This window comes from Fulmarus glacialis, unplaced genomic scaffold (assembly GCF_000690835.1).
Source record: "Fulmarus glacialis isolate BGI_N327 unplaced genomic scaffold, ASM69083v1 scaffold3675, whole genome shotgun sequence".
NCBI lineage: Eukaryota > Metazoa > Chordata > Aves > Procellariiformes > Procellariidae > Fulmarus > Fulmarus glacialis.
The window spans coordinates 26,831-43,386 of NW_009212201.1; the positions used below are offsets into that span (position 1 = coordinate 26,831).

The 16,556-nt window shown below is 45.9% G+C and overlaps 1 protein-coding gene across 3 annotated transcripts in view; it reads right to left on the reverse strand.

The window, feature by feature from the left end:
• Positions 1-16,556, reverse strand: part of CSNK1G2 (casein kinase 1, gamma 2) — an 87,306-nt gene that overhangs the window by 22,844 nt on the left and 47,906 nt on the right. For all 3 annotated transcript variants that reach the window (XM_009577776.1, XM_009577777.1, XM_009577778.1), the window contains one exon: positions 6,756-6,907. In XM_009577776.1, the coding sequence (XP_009576071.1) occupies positions 6,756-6,907 (152 nt within the window). The remainder of the gene's footprint in view (positions 1-6,755; positions 6,908-16,556) is intronic.

Consider the following 16,556-nt stretch of genomic DNA (forward strand, 5'->3'; position numbering starts at 1 on the left):
CCACCTTCCTCCCTCGACCCATATGTTGTCTTAGACATGCCAGATTCTTCATGGAGGGGGGATGGGGGATTTCTGGGCAGGCGGAAGCCTTACGATCCTCAGCGCTGACTAAATAATCTCATCAGTTATCAACCAGAAATAGCTGGAATATTTTTCAGCTTTTGACTAACTTTGTTCTGGCGGCATGACTGAGAGGGGAAGGTAAAAGGGCAGGAATCCCACTTCCAAGGTGATGGAGGGCCGTCTCCCCTCTAACGATGCACCTTATTCAGATGCTCATCATTAATATTGCTTTTGAAACTAAATATATTGCAGATGAAGTTTGAATAGGTCAGTAAGCAGTTCTCCTTTGGGTTCTTAAACTTAATAAATGATTCCAACTGGAAATAATTCACAATTTAATTTAATTTGTTACCTTTTAATTTTTTTTTTAGGTTTTAAATTAAAACATGTGAATTCCCACTTACGGCTGTCTTGGTCCATGGCTGCCCTGCACACACGGTGGCTTTGTTAAGCAAGATGCTTCTTTGGAAAGGCCATCTACCCGTCTGCACGCAGGCTTGCGACGCCACAAAACCACTGCAAAGCTCTCGCACACTCCAGATTTTGCACTAACGAGTGTCAGTCCGCAGGGGTCACTGCCACACTGTTGCAGTGGATGGACCTCATGGCGTGACGCTATCAGATTTGGTGAACATTTAAGGTGAGAGCCACCAGCTGGTCACCCCCCAGGGAGCTCCCAGTGGGGAGTCACTGGTTCCCGAGCAGTTCTGCACTGGGTCAATACCGGCAGGACAGCTCCGCACCTCCTGCACGGGGCAGGCTGGATCACCAGCTGATCCCCCAGCTAAGCAGCTGCCCAGGGAGCACTAACCCCACGTCGGTCCTTCCAGCCGACCCGCCTGCCTCAACCACCAGGGCCATTGGGTTGATAGACCCCGACTGCTCTTCGGTTTATCGCTCCGAATCCAGACACATCCTCAGCTGGCAAACCCAGATCTCTCTTTTTCTTTACAGATCTTGGATCCACACCTGGCTGAAAGCTCCATGTACATGTCATCACTCCATCCTGCTCCCAGAGGTTTATTAGATGCCTTATTTTCAAGGAAAACCTGCTGCATTTCCACCACTCTGAAAGAAGTAACAGGCAGGAGGGGGCAGCACTCCTTATAAAATAAAAAACACTGCACAGGGAGGGCAGGAGACAGGAAAAAATTGACTGCAGGTGAATCAGTCTTAAAAAATGTGACTTGTTCAAAGGCTCTTCAAAGAAGGTAACAGCACGTGTTGCCGTTCCCCTCCCCTCTAAGTAGTGATTTATTTCAATGAGCTGAGAAAATGGGTTTCACGGCTAACAGCCATTATTTCTAATCAATTATAGGATGATGCAGAACAGAGCAGATGCTCTGCACTTCAGCCATTCTTCACGCTTTGAATCACATACAGGACACAGCAGCAGGTTGGAAGACAAAAAGGTATGTGGGGAGGCAATTCAAATTAAGCTGCAACCCTTAAAACTGGAACAAAGCGTTTCCTCACCTCTCCATCCATAACAAGCTTTCAAACAGAGCTTGACTGGCTCATTTGATTTGTCTCTGCTACCAGAGAAGCTCAGTTTTTGAAATGGCCAACAGCAATTACACAACCTGAAAAAAGCGTATTTTTTTGGTTCCTTTAAACCTCACAGTAAGTCCCATTGGCCAGGACAACAACTTGGACAGCTGAAATGTCAGATGAACCGATACACTCCAGCAGCACTTCAAGATACTTATTTACCTGCTTTTTTTGCTTCCACCACACGCACACAGAAGCTGTTGGGCCCTTCATTTTCCTTTTTCTTTACTTCCACCTGCCTGGATGCTTCATGATGTGCTGCCAGAGAGCTGCGCACAGCCAGCAACGGCTGAAAGATGCTCTCCAAGTCAGAAAGATGTTTCCCAGGGTAGCCTCCATGCTTTATTCACCCTGACAAGACACTCACCCTGCTTGTGGCTGCTAGCGATGGGGAGCCGGTGACTATCTGCACTGCATTGCCCTTCCAGGCTTGCTGCCCGAGAAGAAACGAGCAGCACCGGTGCAGCACAACCTCGGCCTGACTCAGACCCATCGCAGAGCTGAAGAAGAGGAGCAGTGGATTTCCCACTCCAAACATGTGCTGGATGCAGAGACATAGTGCCCACTCCTTTTGTGTTTGAACTACAGGCTCTAACGTCTGAGCATTAATTCGTTTACAGACAGAGAAAACACTGCAAGGGGCTGGGACTAACCATTGGAATTGCTTTTACACTGGAAAAACAGTGACTGCAAAGCAGTGTTAACATCTGCTCTGTTATTTTAACAGTAATAAGAACAGACTATGGCATTTTATCATGGGGCACAGGAACACTAGGGGTGGATGGGAGACTCTGCTTGTGAATTAAAGCAGTATTTCCATGACCACAGCCGGCCAAGTCCATCTTCAGAGCCACAAATCTCCACTTCAGATGTTGGAGAAACCCCTGGGAGGGAGAGCATCCCCTGGCACGCAGCAGGACCCCTGCACTGCGGCTGAGAGATGACATTTAATGAGATGCCAAAGAAACCCAGGCTTTTATTTTCCTTTCTCCTGTCAAGGAAGCAAGTGTAACAAATGCTCTTTCCCCAAAAAGGTAACTCTTGAAGATCTGATCTTGCTGGCAATCCCATCTCCAGGCCCTCCTGATAAATCTGAGCCCTTCTTCCACACATCACATGCTTGAACATAGATCACATCAGCAGAGATTAAAAATTCCTCCTGTTTAAAGGCTCTTTTGGTGTCTCTTATGCGAGACTATTTTGATGGTCACGAGTAAAAAACTTCACCATGACTTGGTCCAGATCGCAGCCAGAAGTATTTGCACAGTGCCTGGCACAACAGGTCTTGTCTCTGACAGCACGCACTTACAGCAAGGGTGAAAATAATATTTACTCCAGACAAAACTGAGTTGTCAATGAGCATCACACAGGTCGGACCTGGCTAAGAGTGAAAAATTGAAGCCAGAATACAAAACATTCTCCCCTAGCTCAAACACCGAGTCAGCTCCGCAAAGCCCTAAGATGGCTTCTCATTTATGGGCTTTAGGGACTCATGTTAGTGAACACGTTTTTAATCGCCAAGCTTTGCTTCGTTCAGGAACGTCAACCACTCGATCTATTTAGCTGCACGCGGAGGATGAAAGAAGCAGTTCCAGTCCGATGCTCTTAGCAGAGCAATGTGAAGCATCGGAGATGCAAAAGTTACAGCAGTAACAGAGCTGGAAAACTTCCACCAGGGAAGGAAGACAGAGGATTCCTTCAATGCAGGTTTTCACTGAGAGGTATGAAACGGTGCATTAGACCAAGAGCGTTTCTGATTCGACTCAAGCTGCGTTTGATAAGCTGCTGCCACAGCTCTGAACACAATGCACGCTTACCAGAAGAACATGCAAGCCTAGTGACAAACCTGAGGGCTGCGTGGCTCATCCCCCTGCCGAGGCAGACCTTCCTACTGTGTCATCTCATCTGAAAAGATTCCAAAACAGGCTCTCCTTCTTGAAGACTCATTTTTGTCCAGTCTCTACCTCCCTCAACCAGGAGAGTCTTCTTGATGTAAAACCATGCTTAGATTCTCCCATAATCACAAGCGACACTCCTTAAAACAATGATGATATATTTGTTTCTCCTAGAGGGCTCTTCTTTCTTCTAACATTTGTAGAGTTAAAAGATCCACCCCAGCCCTGAGATGCTGCTACCTGTCAAGCTAAGTAAGACCAGCCAAGCACATACACTTATTAAAAAACATCTTTCGAGGATGACTCTGGTTAAAAATTGACCACCGGACACAAAAAAGGAGATCAAGTGCCACCACACCGCATTCAAAGTTCCTGCCTAGTTGTTGCATGCAGCACACACGTAGATGTGTCGAAGATGTGCTGCAGCAGCAGTCAGGCTTAAAGAGGGAGAGGGGGGAGAAGGCAGCTAAATGGGACCTTGAAAGCAGCAGCTGGCTGCTGTCGGGCTGAGCCTGCGGGGGGGAAAGATCGGGCTGAGCCTAATCAAGGGGGGGGGGAAAGACCGGGCAGAGCCCTGCCCGGACACTTAACATCCCACTAGCTCAGGGCACCCCTGCTGCCAGTGTTGCTGCTCCCAACATGCACAAAAACATCCACGGCAGACCTCTCCTTCCTCCCTCTCCAGAGGGGATCAAGCCCAATGCAGGAGAGGCAACGCAAAGGTGACTCCCAGCATCGGGGTAATCTCCTGGGAGGTCCCCAAGCCCCACGCTGTAGAGGGGCCTCCCAGATGAATAGCATTGCTTTACCTTTGGGTGGTCTTCCTGGGCTAAAAAACCTCAATAATTTGATGATATTTTGGTGAGAACTGAACCAAACCAGCAGTTTTCTGCAACATGCTGAGTTGCCCCTCACTCCCTACATCAGGGCAGGGTGGTCCTCCCTGCTGTGGCCTGGCTCCCCCAGGCCATTCACATTTTTGGAAGACTCCCTGGATATTAGGCTTCGTTAACAGGCATGTCAAGCATCAGAGGAGAGAAACTGCTCGTGCAACACACTGGATTCTGGCAGTGAAGTCTTATTTCTCCTCATGCCTGTGGTTAGAATAACAGCAGCTTAAGCAGGCTTGGCTGGTCAAAAGCAAGAACAAAACATAATTTATGGAGGTGAACCCACTGAATTTGACAGTTCAACTTTCTTTCTCTGATGTGTCTCTGACTCTGGAGCATGACACAGTGACTGCAATGATTTACTATAGGAACTAAGATAAATCCAAGACAATTTCCCCCACAGCCTTGTGGCTGGAGCGAAGGGTTTTCATTCCAGCTGAGCAGTAAGTGCCAGCCCCTTCAGAAAACACATCTCCGAGGACCAGCTGAGCCCTTCTCCCAGGAAACCTCCCAGGGAAGGAGACGGGGCACACCTGAAGATGCTAAATCTGTTTCCTTAAACGCATACGCTCCAAGCTGGTAACTCATGTAACCTTCCTGAGAAGACTGGAAAGGTCCTAAAACATCTCCCCATGGAGAAAGGAGCAGCACTGCCTGCTCCTTTTGGAGAACGTCAACTTGTCCATTTACGACCGCTTTTGGTGTCCCCCTGCATCACCCTAAGCATCTGTTTTTCAAACTGGTACCACAGTTGGCAGGCTCGTTGAAGTCACAAGATCAGCAGATGATGCCAGTGAAGACCCTCCAAGTACAGAGCTAATTTGCAACCCTCGGGCTTGGCAAAAGGCAGACGGACACTGCTGTGACAATCTTGATTTCCCCAGCAGTCACATGGGAATAAATTTACATCTTTACATTTTACATCTTTACAACCAAAAGGTCCTACAAGCTATATCCAAGGCTTTGCCATTTGTTGCCACTTGATTTAATCAAAAACAATACTATTCTTCCACTGATGAAGGAACACTCAAAGCCAACAAAACTAGACCGCTCAGCCATAGGAGGACAAATTCATGAACCCAATACCAGGCAGGTGCTGTTCAAACTTCTGCATCTGTGACCTCAGTTTTCCATTTGAGATTCTGCTGTGGCTAACTTCAGTTTATTTAGAAAGAATTGCGTTCCTCACTCCCTTACCATCTTCTCTTTCCTTCAGCACTTCTATCCACAGATCTGTTAACATGAGTATACAGTCCCAACTCTGCTGTGCCACTTGGGTATCTGCAGACCACAGGTTGAAAATCAGAAAGCCAAACTAAAATGATAACTGATTGGCCCTACTGACTTGTGGAAGTTCACTCACGACATTTAGTACATTCAGTTTTCATGTCGTCCACTTTTAATGCAAACACAAATCCAAGCTACCACTTTCATCTGGGTTTCCTTTCCTTTCCAGGCAAATTAGGGGCTCTGTGATGCTGCCCATAGATCTATTATTTTCCGACTGTTAGTCATTTAAATCCATTGGCCAATTTTGACCAAATTTGACTAAGGCAGAGACCTTGAATGCTGGTATTTTGGCTAAGGAGAGCTCAGCTCCCATCGCTCTGAGAGGTTTCAGTCTATGAGCAGCCTGGTAGCACCAAACCAGTAAAACTGGTAGGAGTGTGGGAGGGTGCTGTGCTCCCTGTGTCCTGGGGAGCGCGTAAGAAATGAGATGTTCTGGGGGTTATCCAAACAGAGAGAGGGAGCTGGGGTAGATACTGGGGCAGGGGCGTGTAGGGGACAGAGGACGCAAGTCCATAGGAATCCAGCTTCACTGGTTCTGCTATGCAAGGAGCAAGTTTGCTCATAAGCATAATTTGACCTTCCCTTCATAAGCAAGAGTTTTTCTCAAACCTGAGAAGCTTTCTGTTATAAGAAAGATGGAGAGAGACTTTGCAGGGACAGGACAAGGGGCAATGTTTTTAAACTGAAAGAGGGTAGGTTTAGGTTGGACATAAGGAAGTAATTCTTCACGATGAGGGTGGTGAGACACTGGAAGAGGTTGCCCAGAGAAGTTATGGATGCCCCATGACTGGAAGTGTTCAAGGTCAGGTTGGACGGGCTTTGAGCAATCTGATCTAGTGAAAGATGTCCCTGCCCATGGCAGGGGGGTTGGACTAGATCTCTGAAGGTCCCTTCCAACCCAAACTATTCTGTGATTCTACGATGGAAGGAGATTCTCTCTCCAACCAACAGACACCCCTGAACCTCGCACGGTACCAACCCCATCCTTCAGCTGACCCAGGACGGACATAAACACGAGTCGGCACTGTGGAGGCTGCCGGGCAGAGCCCTGCCCGCTGTTACTCACCAGCTGGATGGCTATCATTAATACCGTCTTCAAAGTGAACGTCCTATCACAGAGGTCAAACAAATCTTCCAAGCTAGGACCAAGCAGCTCTAGTACCATGGCATTGTACTTTCCACACGGTCCGAAGTAATACACCTGGGGAAGCCCTTCAGCTGGAAGAATATGAAAAGAATTGAAATCAGTCAACGGGACAACGTTAATACCCTTCCTCCTGCATATAAATCTTTTGCTGGGCAGAGCCTTTATTTTTACCTCTCGAGTGTCCTTTCTGTTTGATCTTGCCCAGCAAGCAAATAAGTTTCAGCATGCACTGTGAATGAACCGAAGGCCAAATCAGTGCAGGCTTTGCTCAGCTACACCCTTGAACAGACAAACGGATTTCAAAGCAGTAACACGACCACATAAAAGCGTCTAGCTTTGGCAGCTTAAACGCTTGGACTTACGGAACAAGACACCGAGTTCCCTATGTTGCACTAAACACCAGGCAGATTACAACCCCAAATGTGGGCTGGCACTCCTCTGAGCAGTTAGGAAGATGATAGCCCTTGCAGAAAATGAGGCATGTCCAAAAAAGGGCTGCTTTTTCAACGAAGATAATACATAGTCGTCGTTTTTCAGCACAACCTTACACAAAGTTTAGTCTTATTATACTCATGAGAAAGGGAAAAAAAAAAGTTTTCCTTTAAATAAGAGCAAAGATTTAAATTTTGACCCATCACCATGTAAAAATAAGCAATCGTAGTCATTAAGCATATGAGCAAACCATTTTGCTGTAAGTCGCACACAAAACTCTCGACACCCAACTGGGAGGAGCCAGAGCCTACCCTTCCCACCTAAGAGCTCAGCAACAGATTTCTCAGCAAGAATATGCAATATTTATACTCAGCTGACAGTGGCTTTTTGTGTGGATTAGCTTTCTGAAAGGCACCAGAGAAGGGAAAAAACCCAGCCTTGCTGTCTGAACACTCGCTGTGCCGCACAGTATTCCTTGAATTACCTTTTAGTCAAAAAGAAAAATCAGACCAACCTATACAGGGTGGAATTCAGTGCAGGACTAACTGCAAATTTTGCTAATTAGCATCTAGCACAGGCGCCCGGTGTCCTGACATCAGTATCAAGCTGCGTAACACTTTTTTTTAAAAAAAATATTTCCAGTCTACATCTCATAAGCAGTTCCAAAACACAATGAAAAGGTTTTTGTTTTGAAATAAGGGGTTTTGTCTTATGTCAAAACAACGTCTTTGCTTGAATACACGAAGGTATGACGTCCTGCTATTCAGTGTAAAGGCTCAATATGAGAGCGCTACTATATACACAGTCTGTTTTCACAAAGTCGCAGAGAGGTCTGTAAAGTACATAGCAAGGGACCTCAAAGGACAGCGATTATAAATTTTACAGCATGTTTTAAATGCATATACACACCTATATTTACATAAGAGATCAATATTAAAGGTAGCAAAAAACCCTCACTAATTGTCAGACACCAGGATTAAATCGCGTATGTTTGTGCTCCGTGGCGTGCTCAGGCAGCCTTGCCCAGCACGGGTCAAGGCAGTAAAACAGGGAAAGACTAAGGCTGGAGCGTCAGCAACGTAACAACTTTACATCCTACTACAGATTTAGGAAAGCCTCATTAATCTGCCCAACTGCACTCATCAACTTGCCAACAATACAATAAATGTGGCGCTCAGATTACTAAAGCTTAAGTATTACAGAACTTATGCTCCTATATATTACTCAAAAAGAACAAAATGCAGCTTGGCAAAGATTACCGTAGGATGGTTTTAATCTCGTTAACTCAAATGCTTGGGGAATCATGTTAGGTATCAGTCATCAGGACGCATTAATGAGATATTACAAGAGTATTGCAGGAATTCCCAGTCTAACCGGAGTTTTACGTCCTATGTAAAATATTTACCCAACGTGGTCTTGGGAGGCTACTGCTCCTAACAGAGCTTCATGTTTTAGGAAGCAATAAAGTCCTCTAAGAAAACAGGATGGTTTGTTGCAGAAGCAATTCAAAAAGCCAAACAATGATGGGATGTGATCCAAGCAGCTCCAAAACATTTTCAAATACCCCCAAATCAACTTAAATGATAATTTAATGCCATCAGCTTAGAGCTGAAGGCTTGAATAATTGCAATAGCTCTTGAAATAACTCATGGTGAGCCATTGAGTTTTCAGGAAAATTTGATGGGGACTTACCTACATAATTACCTCTAATACCAAGATCATCATCTCTACTTTTTAGAGAATAATAGAAGAATAATAGAAGAGAATAACAGAATATTCTATGAAAAGTTTAAAACTGAGACCATTATAAATTCAAGATATATATACAGTGAGTACTTCTACCACAATTTCTACATCAGGATAACAGTCTTGAAAAGTGCAAATCGGGAAGGAAAACACTCAAATTAGGAGTGTGCTAATTAAGGTATAAGGGGGAATAAAATTGCAGAAGCGCTCTTAAAGAAGGCGAAGAATCCCATTCCCAGAGCAAGGGGAAAGGAGTACATTTACAGCCTTACTTAGTAAAGAGAGAGTATTGCAATTAAAATTAAATTCCTACTGGGCATAAGAACCAGGAAGATAAATTGCAGCAAGACACAAAAGATGGGGAGTTCATGTAGGGAAGGAAGCAACGCAACTATTTAGTGCTCTCTGGGGTCCCAGCTCCTTCAGTTAGCTTTACCCACTCAAGACCTTACGAGCCAAGAGCTACTTCTCAGCGTTAAACCTCAGGAAGGCTCTGCTCTTGGCGGGAGCTCCTACAAGGTGAAGCCGTAGCAAAGAACATTAAAAAAAGCATCCTAAGTGCCAGCCTACAGAAGACATTATTAGTTTCAGGCATATTTTTAGGGTTCGATTTTTCTCTGAGGGTTTTCAGTAGCAATGCTGCCAGCTCTGCAGTCAAGAACTTCCCTACTGGCTTTGCTAGAATAAAAATGCTGTAACATATATCTAATTTTCAGACCCAGGCTGCATTGCTCACGTATCCTGGACCCGAAGGAGCATCGCTGATAAGCCCTGCAGAGCCTCCCAGCCCAAGCCAGGGCTCCTCAGCTCCACACCAGTTACTGAAATAAAGTTAAGAGGGACACGGGGTAACGTACCCTCAGCCCACTCAAACACAAGTCAACATGTAGCATCTTTTTAGGAAGGGGCAAAGCTCGGAAGAGAAGTCGTAAGCTTGATGTAAATATTAAAGGGTACCTGTTGCCTGCAGGATCCAAGCAGGCAGATCGGGCTAGATATTTCAGGGTGAGTCTCTGCAAGCTTGAGATACAGGCACCTCTGGACCCATTCTTCTAACGAACAATTAAAAGGGGCAGCTGAAGAGAATCTGCATAAAATTTTATTTAATCACAGCCCATCTGCATAATTCATGCTGTAGCTTGGCTCTGTTTCAGCAAAAAGCAACGTGTCCTGGTGCCACCGAGTCCATTGCCAAGGTGAACCACAGGAACTCCACAAATATCACCAGTAGATTTGTAAATACTTAAGAAGGACGTTGCCAACAAAAGAGATTGAAGTAAAAGTATCTTTTGTCTGGGCAGTCGAACTTGAGGTTTTTAATGGTGAGCAATTGTGTCGGCAGAAGACTGAAAAGGTCAAACAAAGCCACGGTGCTGTGAAGCAGTCTGTCCTACATGAGCGGTTCTGGATTCAAAGAGTGCAGGATGAAAAGCCACAGGCAGAGCAGAGGTCTCATCTTGAGGATTCAAAGGTACAACTCAACACTTGAAATACAAACCATGATCAGTTTAACGCAATTAATGTATGAAATCTCGCCTAAACAAGGAATTGCTCCATGGTATTAAACAAGAACAACACATTAAGGGAAGAAAATCCAGGCACGACGTGTGCAGGTTCTCCTTTGGAGAAAAAGCAGCCTGTTATAGTGGAGGCTGCCGCAAGCTGAAATCATCTGAATTTGCTTAACAGCTTCGGTCTTGCTGCTGAGTGATTTGGCTTGACTACATGTAAAAGACCCTGCTCCACCCTTGCTCTCGTGGAAGGTTTATCACCCCAATAAACACAGACTGATCACTGCACTGGAATCCACAGGCAAATTCTGCTATTTCAGCAGTGTGATGTCCTGGAAAAAATTGAAGCTGAGCACAGCAAAAACCTAGCGTAGCATTTCGGAGATTAAAGCATCACGGCTGGAACGAGAGCAAATGCAGACATCAAAGCTGAAAACTCAGACTTTGCTTCCACCACGCTCCTGAGCAGCCGCACGACTCTGGCCTCGGCTTTCCCGAGATGCTAAAACTCTCACTGCTTCTGCAGGCTGCCACCGAAAGGGACCGTCCCATCCTCACTCCCCCCTCACCTGTCCCACCCCGCCCCGTGCTCACGTAGCTGAGCAATAAGTCAACCCAAAAAAAGCTTGGTGTTTGCTTGAGCTTGAATGCAAGAACGGGAACGGTAACAAACAGCAGGACCACTGCTCTTGGAGAGAGCTTCATTTGAGCTGGATTAACACCAGGGAACTACACCTTTCAGCAAATTTCCATTGCAAGATCAAGCATCCTGGCTGTTTCAAGTAGTGCTGTCTTGCTGCCACATGCTTTACAGCATGACTAACGGCCCCAGTAACTCGTCAGACATCCGCATACTCCCAACAAGCCACGTTAGTCCAGGCATCGAACGTACAAGTCATACAGACAGTCCAAAGCCATTTCCAGGACCAGTTATGAAATGGTGACTGGCAGAGAGATGCCAATCAAAGGTTATGCCCAAGGGAAATCTGATTTTGCAGCATCTGCCCCACGTGGAAGGCATGGAAAGCGGAAACCATCTGGTGTGGCAGAGAATACGTACTGATGCTCTGTATACGAACATCATAAGAGGCTATGAATAAACCTCATGCAACAGCAAGCAGCCCAAAATACACCCAAGAAAAGATGAGGTAGCAACTGCAGGAAGCTACACGTGGCACCTACATCAGTGGAGGTGCAAAAGCCAAGTCCCCATACAGTCACCAGGAGACAACCAAAACTTGTGAAAAGCGAACGATACTGGTAGCTTCTGAATCACCAACTTTTTTTGCTCCCATGGGAAATTGGTTTCCACTGCCCTTAGATGTGGTGTGGCCAAACAAAGAGAAGCTGACGTCTTCAATTTCAAGAAGAAGAATTACAGAAGAATTTCATAACTTCTCTTCATGTAGGCTTCAAAGCTGAGCTCTGTTGCAGAGGGGAGACACTCCTGAGGAACCCCAAATTAGATGCTCAAAGACAGAGGGAGGGGGGGAGCAATCCAACGTCAAACGAACAGCTGATGCTTGATGCAAAAACACACTCCACGCGAGCAGCAAGAACTATTCTTCATAGAAATGGATGCAGAGACACGACCGCAGCGTTAGTGCACAAAAAGTTCTGTGCGATTAAAGCAGCACTGATGAATGGGACATAGATTGTCACAAAATTCTCATTCAGAGCAGAAAGTTTATTTTTACAAATCACAGAACACAAAATTACACAATAAACAGCATAAATAGCAACTGTGCGAGAGCTGAACATCTATAGCTAAAATTAAACATGTTCCAAACAAATTAAACAAATTGCTTTAGAGTAGTCAACCCATTTAAGCTGATTACACTAATGAGGATCTACCCTTCTCTTAATTTTCAAATTGGAATAAAATGCTGGCTGAAACAGAAGCGTTGCTATCAGCGTCGACTGGGCCAAGATCTCATCTTTTAAATTCTTAAAACACGCCCCGTGATATTGGGTTTAAATCTACCTGAATAAGTTGGTTAACGGGTTACCTCTATGAGCTGGAATTACAAAGTCTCGTTCTGACTTCAGGTTTCTGAATAATCTGCTTCAAAAAAAGAAAAAGGGGAGAATAGTCAAGATAGGCTTGTTACTTGGAATAAAGTTAGAGTAAAGGTCTTTCAAATACTTGATTGCAAACATTTCAGAGATGTCTTATTTCAAAGAAGGACTGCAAAAGCTTTTCAGTACAGCCCTTCACCTTCAACCGTAACTGTAACTGGAGGAGTTTGGGGAAGGACAGAGATTTTGGGTTATTGAGAATATTTTCTCTTGTTTGTTATAAGAAAACACCCAGCAGTTGAGATGCAAAGGAAGATGAGCAGAAAATGCAATTTCTGACTCCAGCACCAACTCACTTGCAGCTGCGTTGCAGGTAGAAAAGGGGGTGGTGGTGCGGGGTCCGCCACGGGCTCCAAGGCTTTACAAACCTTGAATTGGCATCAGATCAGGAAAACAAATTAAAAATAGTAAGCTGATGCAAGACACACAGAAAAAACCATCAACGTACAGAAGTGGGGCTGGAGCACTGCTGTGCCTCAGTGGCGACTGCAGTCAGAGGATGGGTAAGCACTGTGGCAGCTCCCTTCCCACCACTGATGGAGATCACAGAGATGACCAACCTGCTTGGGAATCACGAGTGTTTTCAGCCCACCTTATGACTGTAAAGCTTCTGGATAATTTTCTTGCTCTCCTGAGCTTTGATGCTCTGGTTTCAGAGCCCACGATTTACCTTTAGTTCTCCCTCACTTATCTGAAGAGGGTGAAGAGTAACTGGACCTGTCCAGAGCATCTGGCAGCCACCCACCGCCTCCTGCCTGCTTCCCGTGATGCTGCCTGGGAAGCAGCTGGATCACCGTTGGCTTTGGCTCCTCTGGGAGAAGGCGCACTCAGCAGAGCATCGCTTAGCAAGAACCAGTCCCAACTGCTCCTCTCCCTTGCCCAAAGCCCAGCATGGAAAGCAGCAGAGAGGGCTGCCGCAGTAGCCACCTCCTCAAACCTTGACTGGCCGTTGTGCTGGCTTTCTCTGCTCCCAGCCCCATTTATTCTAGATATCTCCTCCGTAACTGCTCACCCTATTCCAGATGGCATCTCAGCAGCCCTTTTTCAGTGTCATTATGAGCTCCTCTTACTCTCGTTCTCCCCGAACATCCTCCTGCTCTGTTTGCTCCAACTGCTGCCAGGCACTCGGCTCTCCGCTGCCAGCTTTTCACAACATCTTTTTCCTGCTTCGGTTGGGCAATGAATCATCTCCCTTCTAGCAAACGCTAAATGCTCCAGCGTCACTGCCCAGCAGGAGCAGCCATGGCAGGACTTTCCGCTTAAGCCCATCAGTGGGCGAGAAGGGTGCAGAGCCGCTGCCGAGAGGGAGGAGAGGCAGAGCAAGGCGCTACCCCTGCCCTTGGACGTGGAAGAGGCACAGCTCAAACACGCTCCGAACCCAAGAGGTACTTGGAAATAAAGCAAGGGAGAACGTCACAAGTTGGATCAATACCTCCTCCCCTGATGACCGCAGAGCAAGCCAAGCTTTTAATAGGAAGAGATGACACTGGGCACACAATGGTGTAACAGTTGTGTACAAGCCGTGAGTAGACAGAGCTACTCTCATCTCCAACGAGTTTGCAAGTAAAGCATGGCTTCCACGCAGACTCCAAGACTCCAGCTTCGCTCCAGAACCCAGCATATTTTGTGCATCTTCTCAGGATACGCAGGATGTATTGAATCCCTGCTGTGTTTTGAGTAGCTTGTTAGTATTTGAATCTACAAAAAAAAGGTATGGGAAAAGGAACAGAAGAAAAACAGACATAGGAAAGACAGAAGGAAGAACATATTTGTTCTTGCTTCTGGTCAAAATCCAAACGATTTAATTTTTACTTCAGCTGCAGAAAAACAATTTTCACGATCGTTGTATTATTAAAACGGGGTGGCATTTATCTTCCTTGAGTTGTACAAGCTGGTTTCCTGATATCATGGCTTGACTCTACTAAACAACTCTTCACATACACAAAGAAAGAAGCAGTTTCAGAGAGGGTACCAAGAGGATGTTCACATTTGTATTCATAAAAATAAAAAGACTGGGAGTAGAATCAGCCCTAGCTGGAAAGGCTAAGCTGCAGGAAGACTTTCAAAATCTGGGAAATTTACCCAGAATCATTCATTCACAGGCAGTTTTTTAGCTGTAGCGAGTAAACTACAGTCAAGTGAAATTGTTTCAATTCTTCATAAAGACAAAAGAATAAAGCACCACACAATAAATTGCTTTTTTGGCAAGTTTCAGGAGACTGAATTCACATTTCTAGGGCTCAAGGGAAATGACTGCACTCAAATTCCACATTACCGTTGGATTTTATATCAATGTACCCGTTGCAACAACCTCTTGTTCCAGCACCTTAAGAGAAGGATCAAAACAGTGTATAATTTTAGAAGAGTTATTTTAAACCACCCCAAAAAGTTCTAGCTTAAGTTCTAGCTTAATTATCTACCTTTTCCCACACACCTGCGATACAAGGACAAGGGTGGAAGAAAATATCAAAAGGTTTCGTTTCACGTAATTATTCCTGCTTTGCTTTCTGGGTTTCTTTGTGCACTCAGCGGAGCCCGTGTTTTTGCTGAAAGGCGTGAGAAGCTGCGGTGCTGCAGTTTTTTTAACTTCTTGAGGGTTAAGTGAGCCTACTGAAAGCAATGGGATTTGCCCAAAAAGTGTAATTAAAATACAGCCACATCGTGAACCAGCTCCCCAGGCTGCTTTTCCACCTCCGAGCTCGGCTTCACAGTTTGAAGGCGTACGTCGCTCCGCGCTGTTCAACCAGACAGGCGCCGTCGGCAGCCTTCGCAGCTGGGATCATGGCTCCTGCCTGATGGATCTAGCAAAAAAGACGTGGCCTCCTGCTCCTGCTACGCTGCAGGTCACCGTGCCAGGTGAGTTTTGCCAGTCAGCGCAAAGCCAGATCACACCTGCGATGGCCAGCTCGGTTCTGCTGGTTAATACCAAAGAGAAATTGTTTCCTGTTCAGTTTTCCTTGGCTGTGCAGTTCTTGCATTGGGTCAGCTCTGCCTGCTGAAAGGGAATTAAGTAGCAGGTTTTGGCTTCTACGCTTTAACCAGATAACAGAGAAGTTGGGATGACTAAGGGTATGCTCTGTGATTGCATTTTTTCCCTTTGAGAACAAGTTATGCATGTTAATTACATTACAGGTATAATCTACAGGAAGCGTAAGAAAAATCAACAGCAGAACTTCTCGGTTGCAATAGAGTGCTCAGCAGCACACAAATTTAACTCCAGAAGTACTGCCAAGGAAGAGGCTACTTCTTGGCAGATGAAAAATGCTAAGAAACAGCAATAATAAAAGACTTCTGCTGAATCGCTCCTCTGCAGAGAAACATTTTGATTTGATCACACCAAATCTGAGGAGGCCCCTGCCCTTCATCAGCTCATCTCCACTGGAGACTGTTGGCTGGAGGCAGAGCTCTTACGGCTCCCTGCTTCCTCCCCATCCACATCCCAAAAATCTATAGCATGAGTTAAGTGATACTTCAAGCTTATGGTGTGCCGGCCAGCTGCAAAATGGGGTGAAACTGCCGTGATGATAATGCAGAGGGAATTTGACAGCTTGAATTACAGCTCAGCTGCAACCCACGTCTCTATGCAGTGACCAGGAGTCGTTCTAGCCAGGATGGCACAGCAATGTAAGGCAAAACTGGCACGTACAGGCGGTATTCATCATTGATCCAACGGCATTGACGGATCAAACTTTATCCAGTTTAGCCGGATAAAGCAGACAATGGTATCAGGGTAGCAGCCCCTGCTTTGGGTGCTCAGGAGTGAGAGGATGCTCGGGCAGCTGAAGCTGGCCAGCTTCTGCACACCAGGCCATGGTAGGACAATCCAGGCGGCATTTCTGGCAGCACAACCCCATGTGCCATCCCCCAGCTGTGCTGAGACCTGCTTGCAAAGCTGTGGGTGCAGCTCAGCCCCACAAACACTCATGCTGGTCCTACTGGGAGGGCAGCTGGA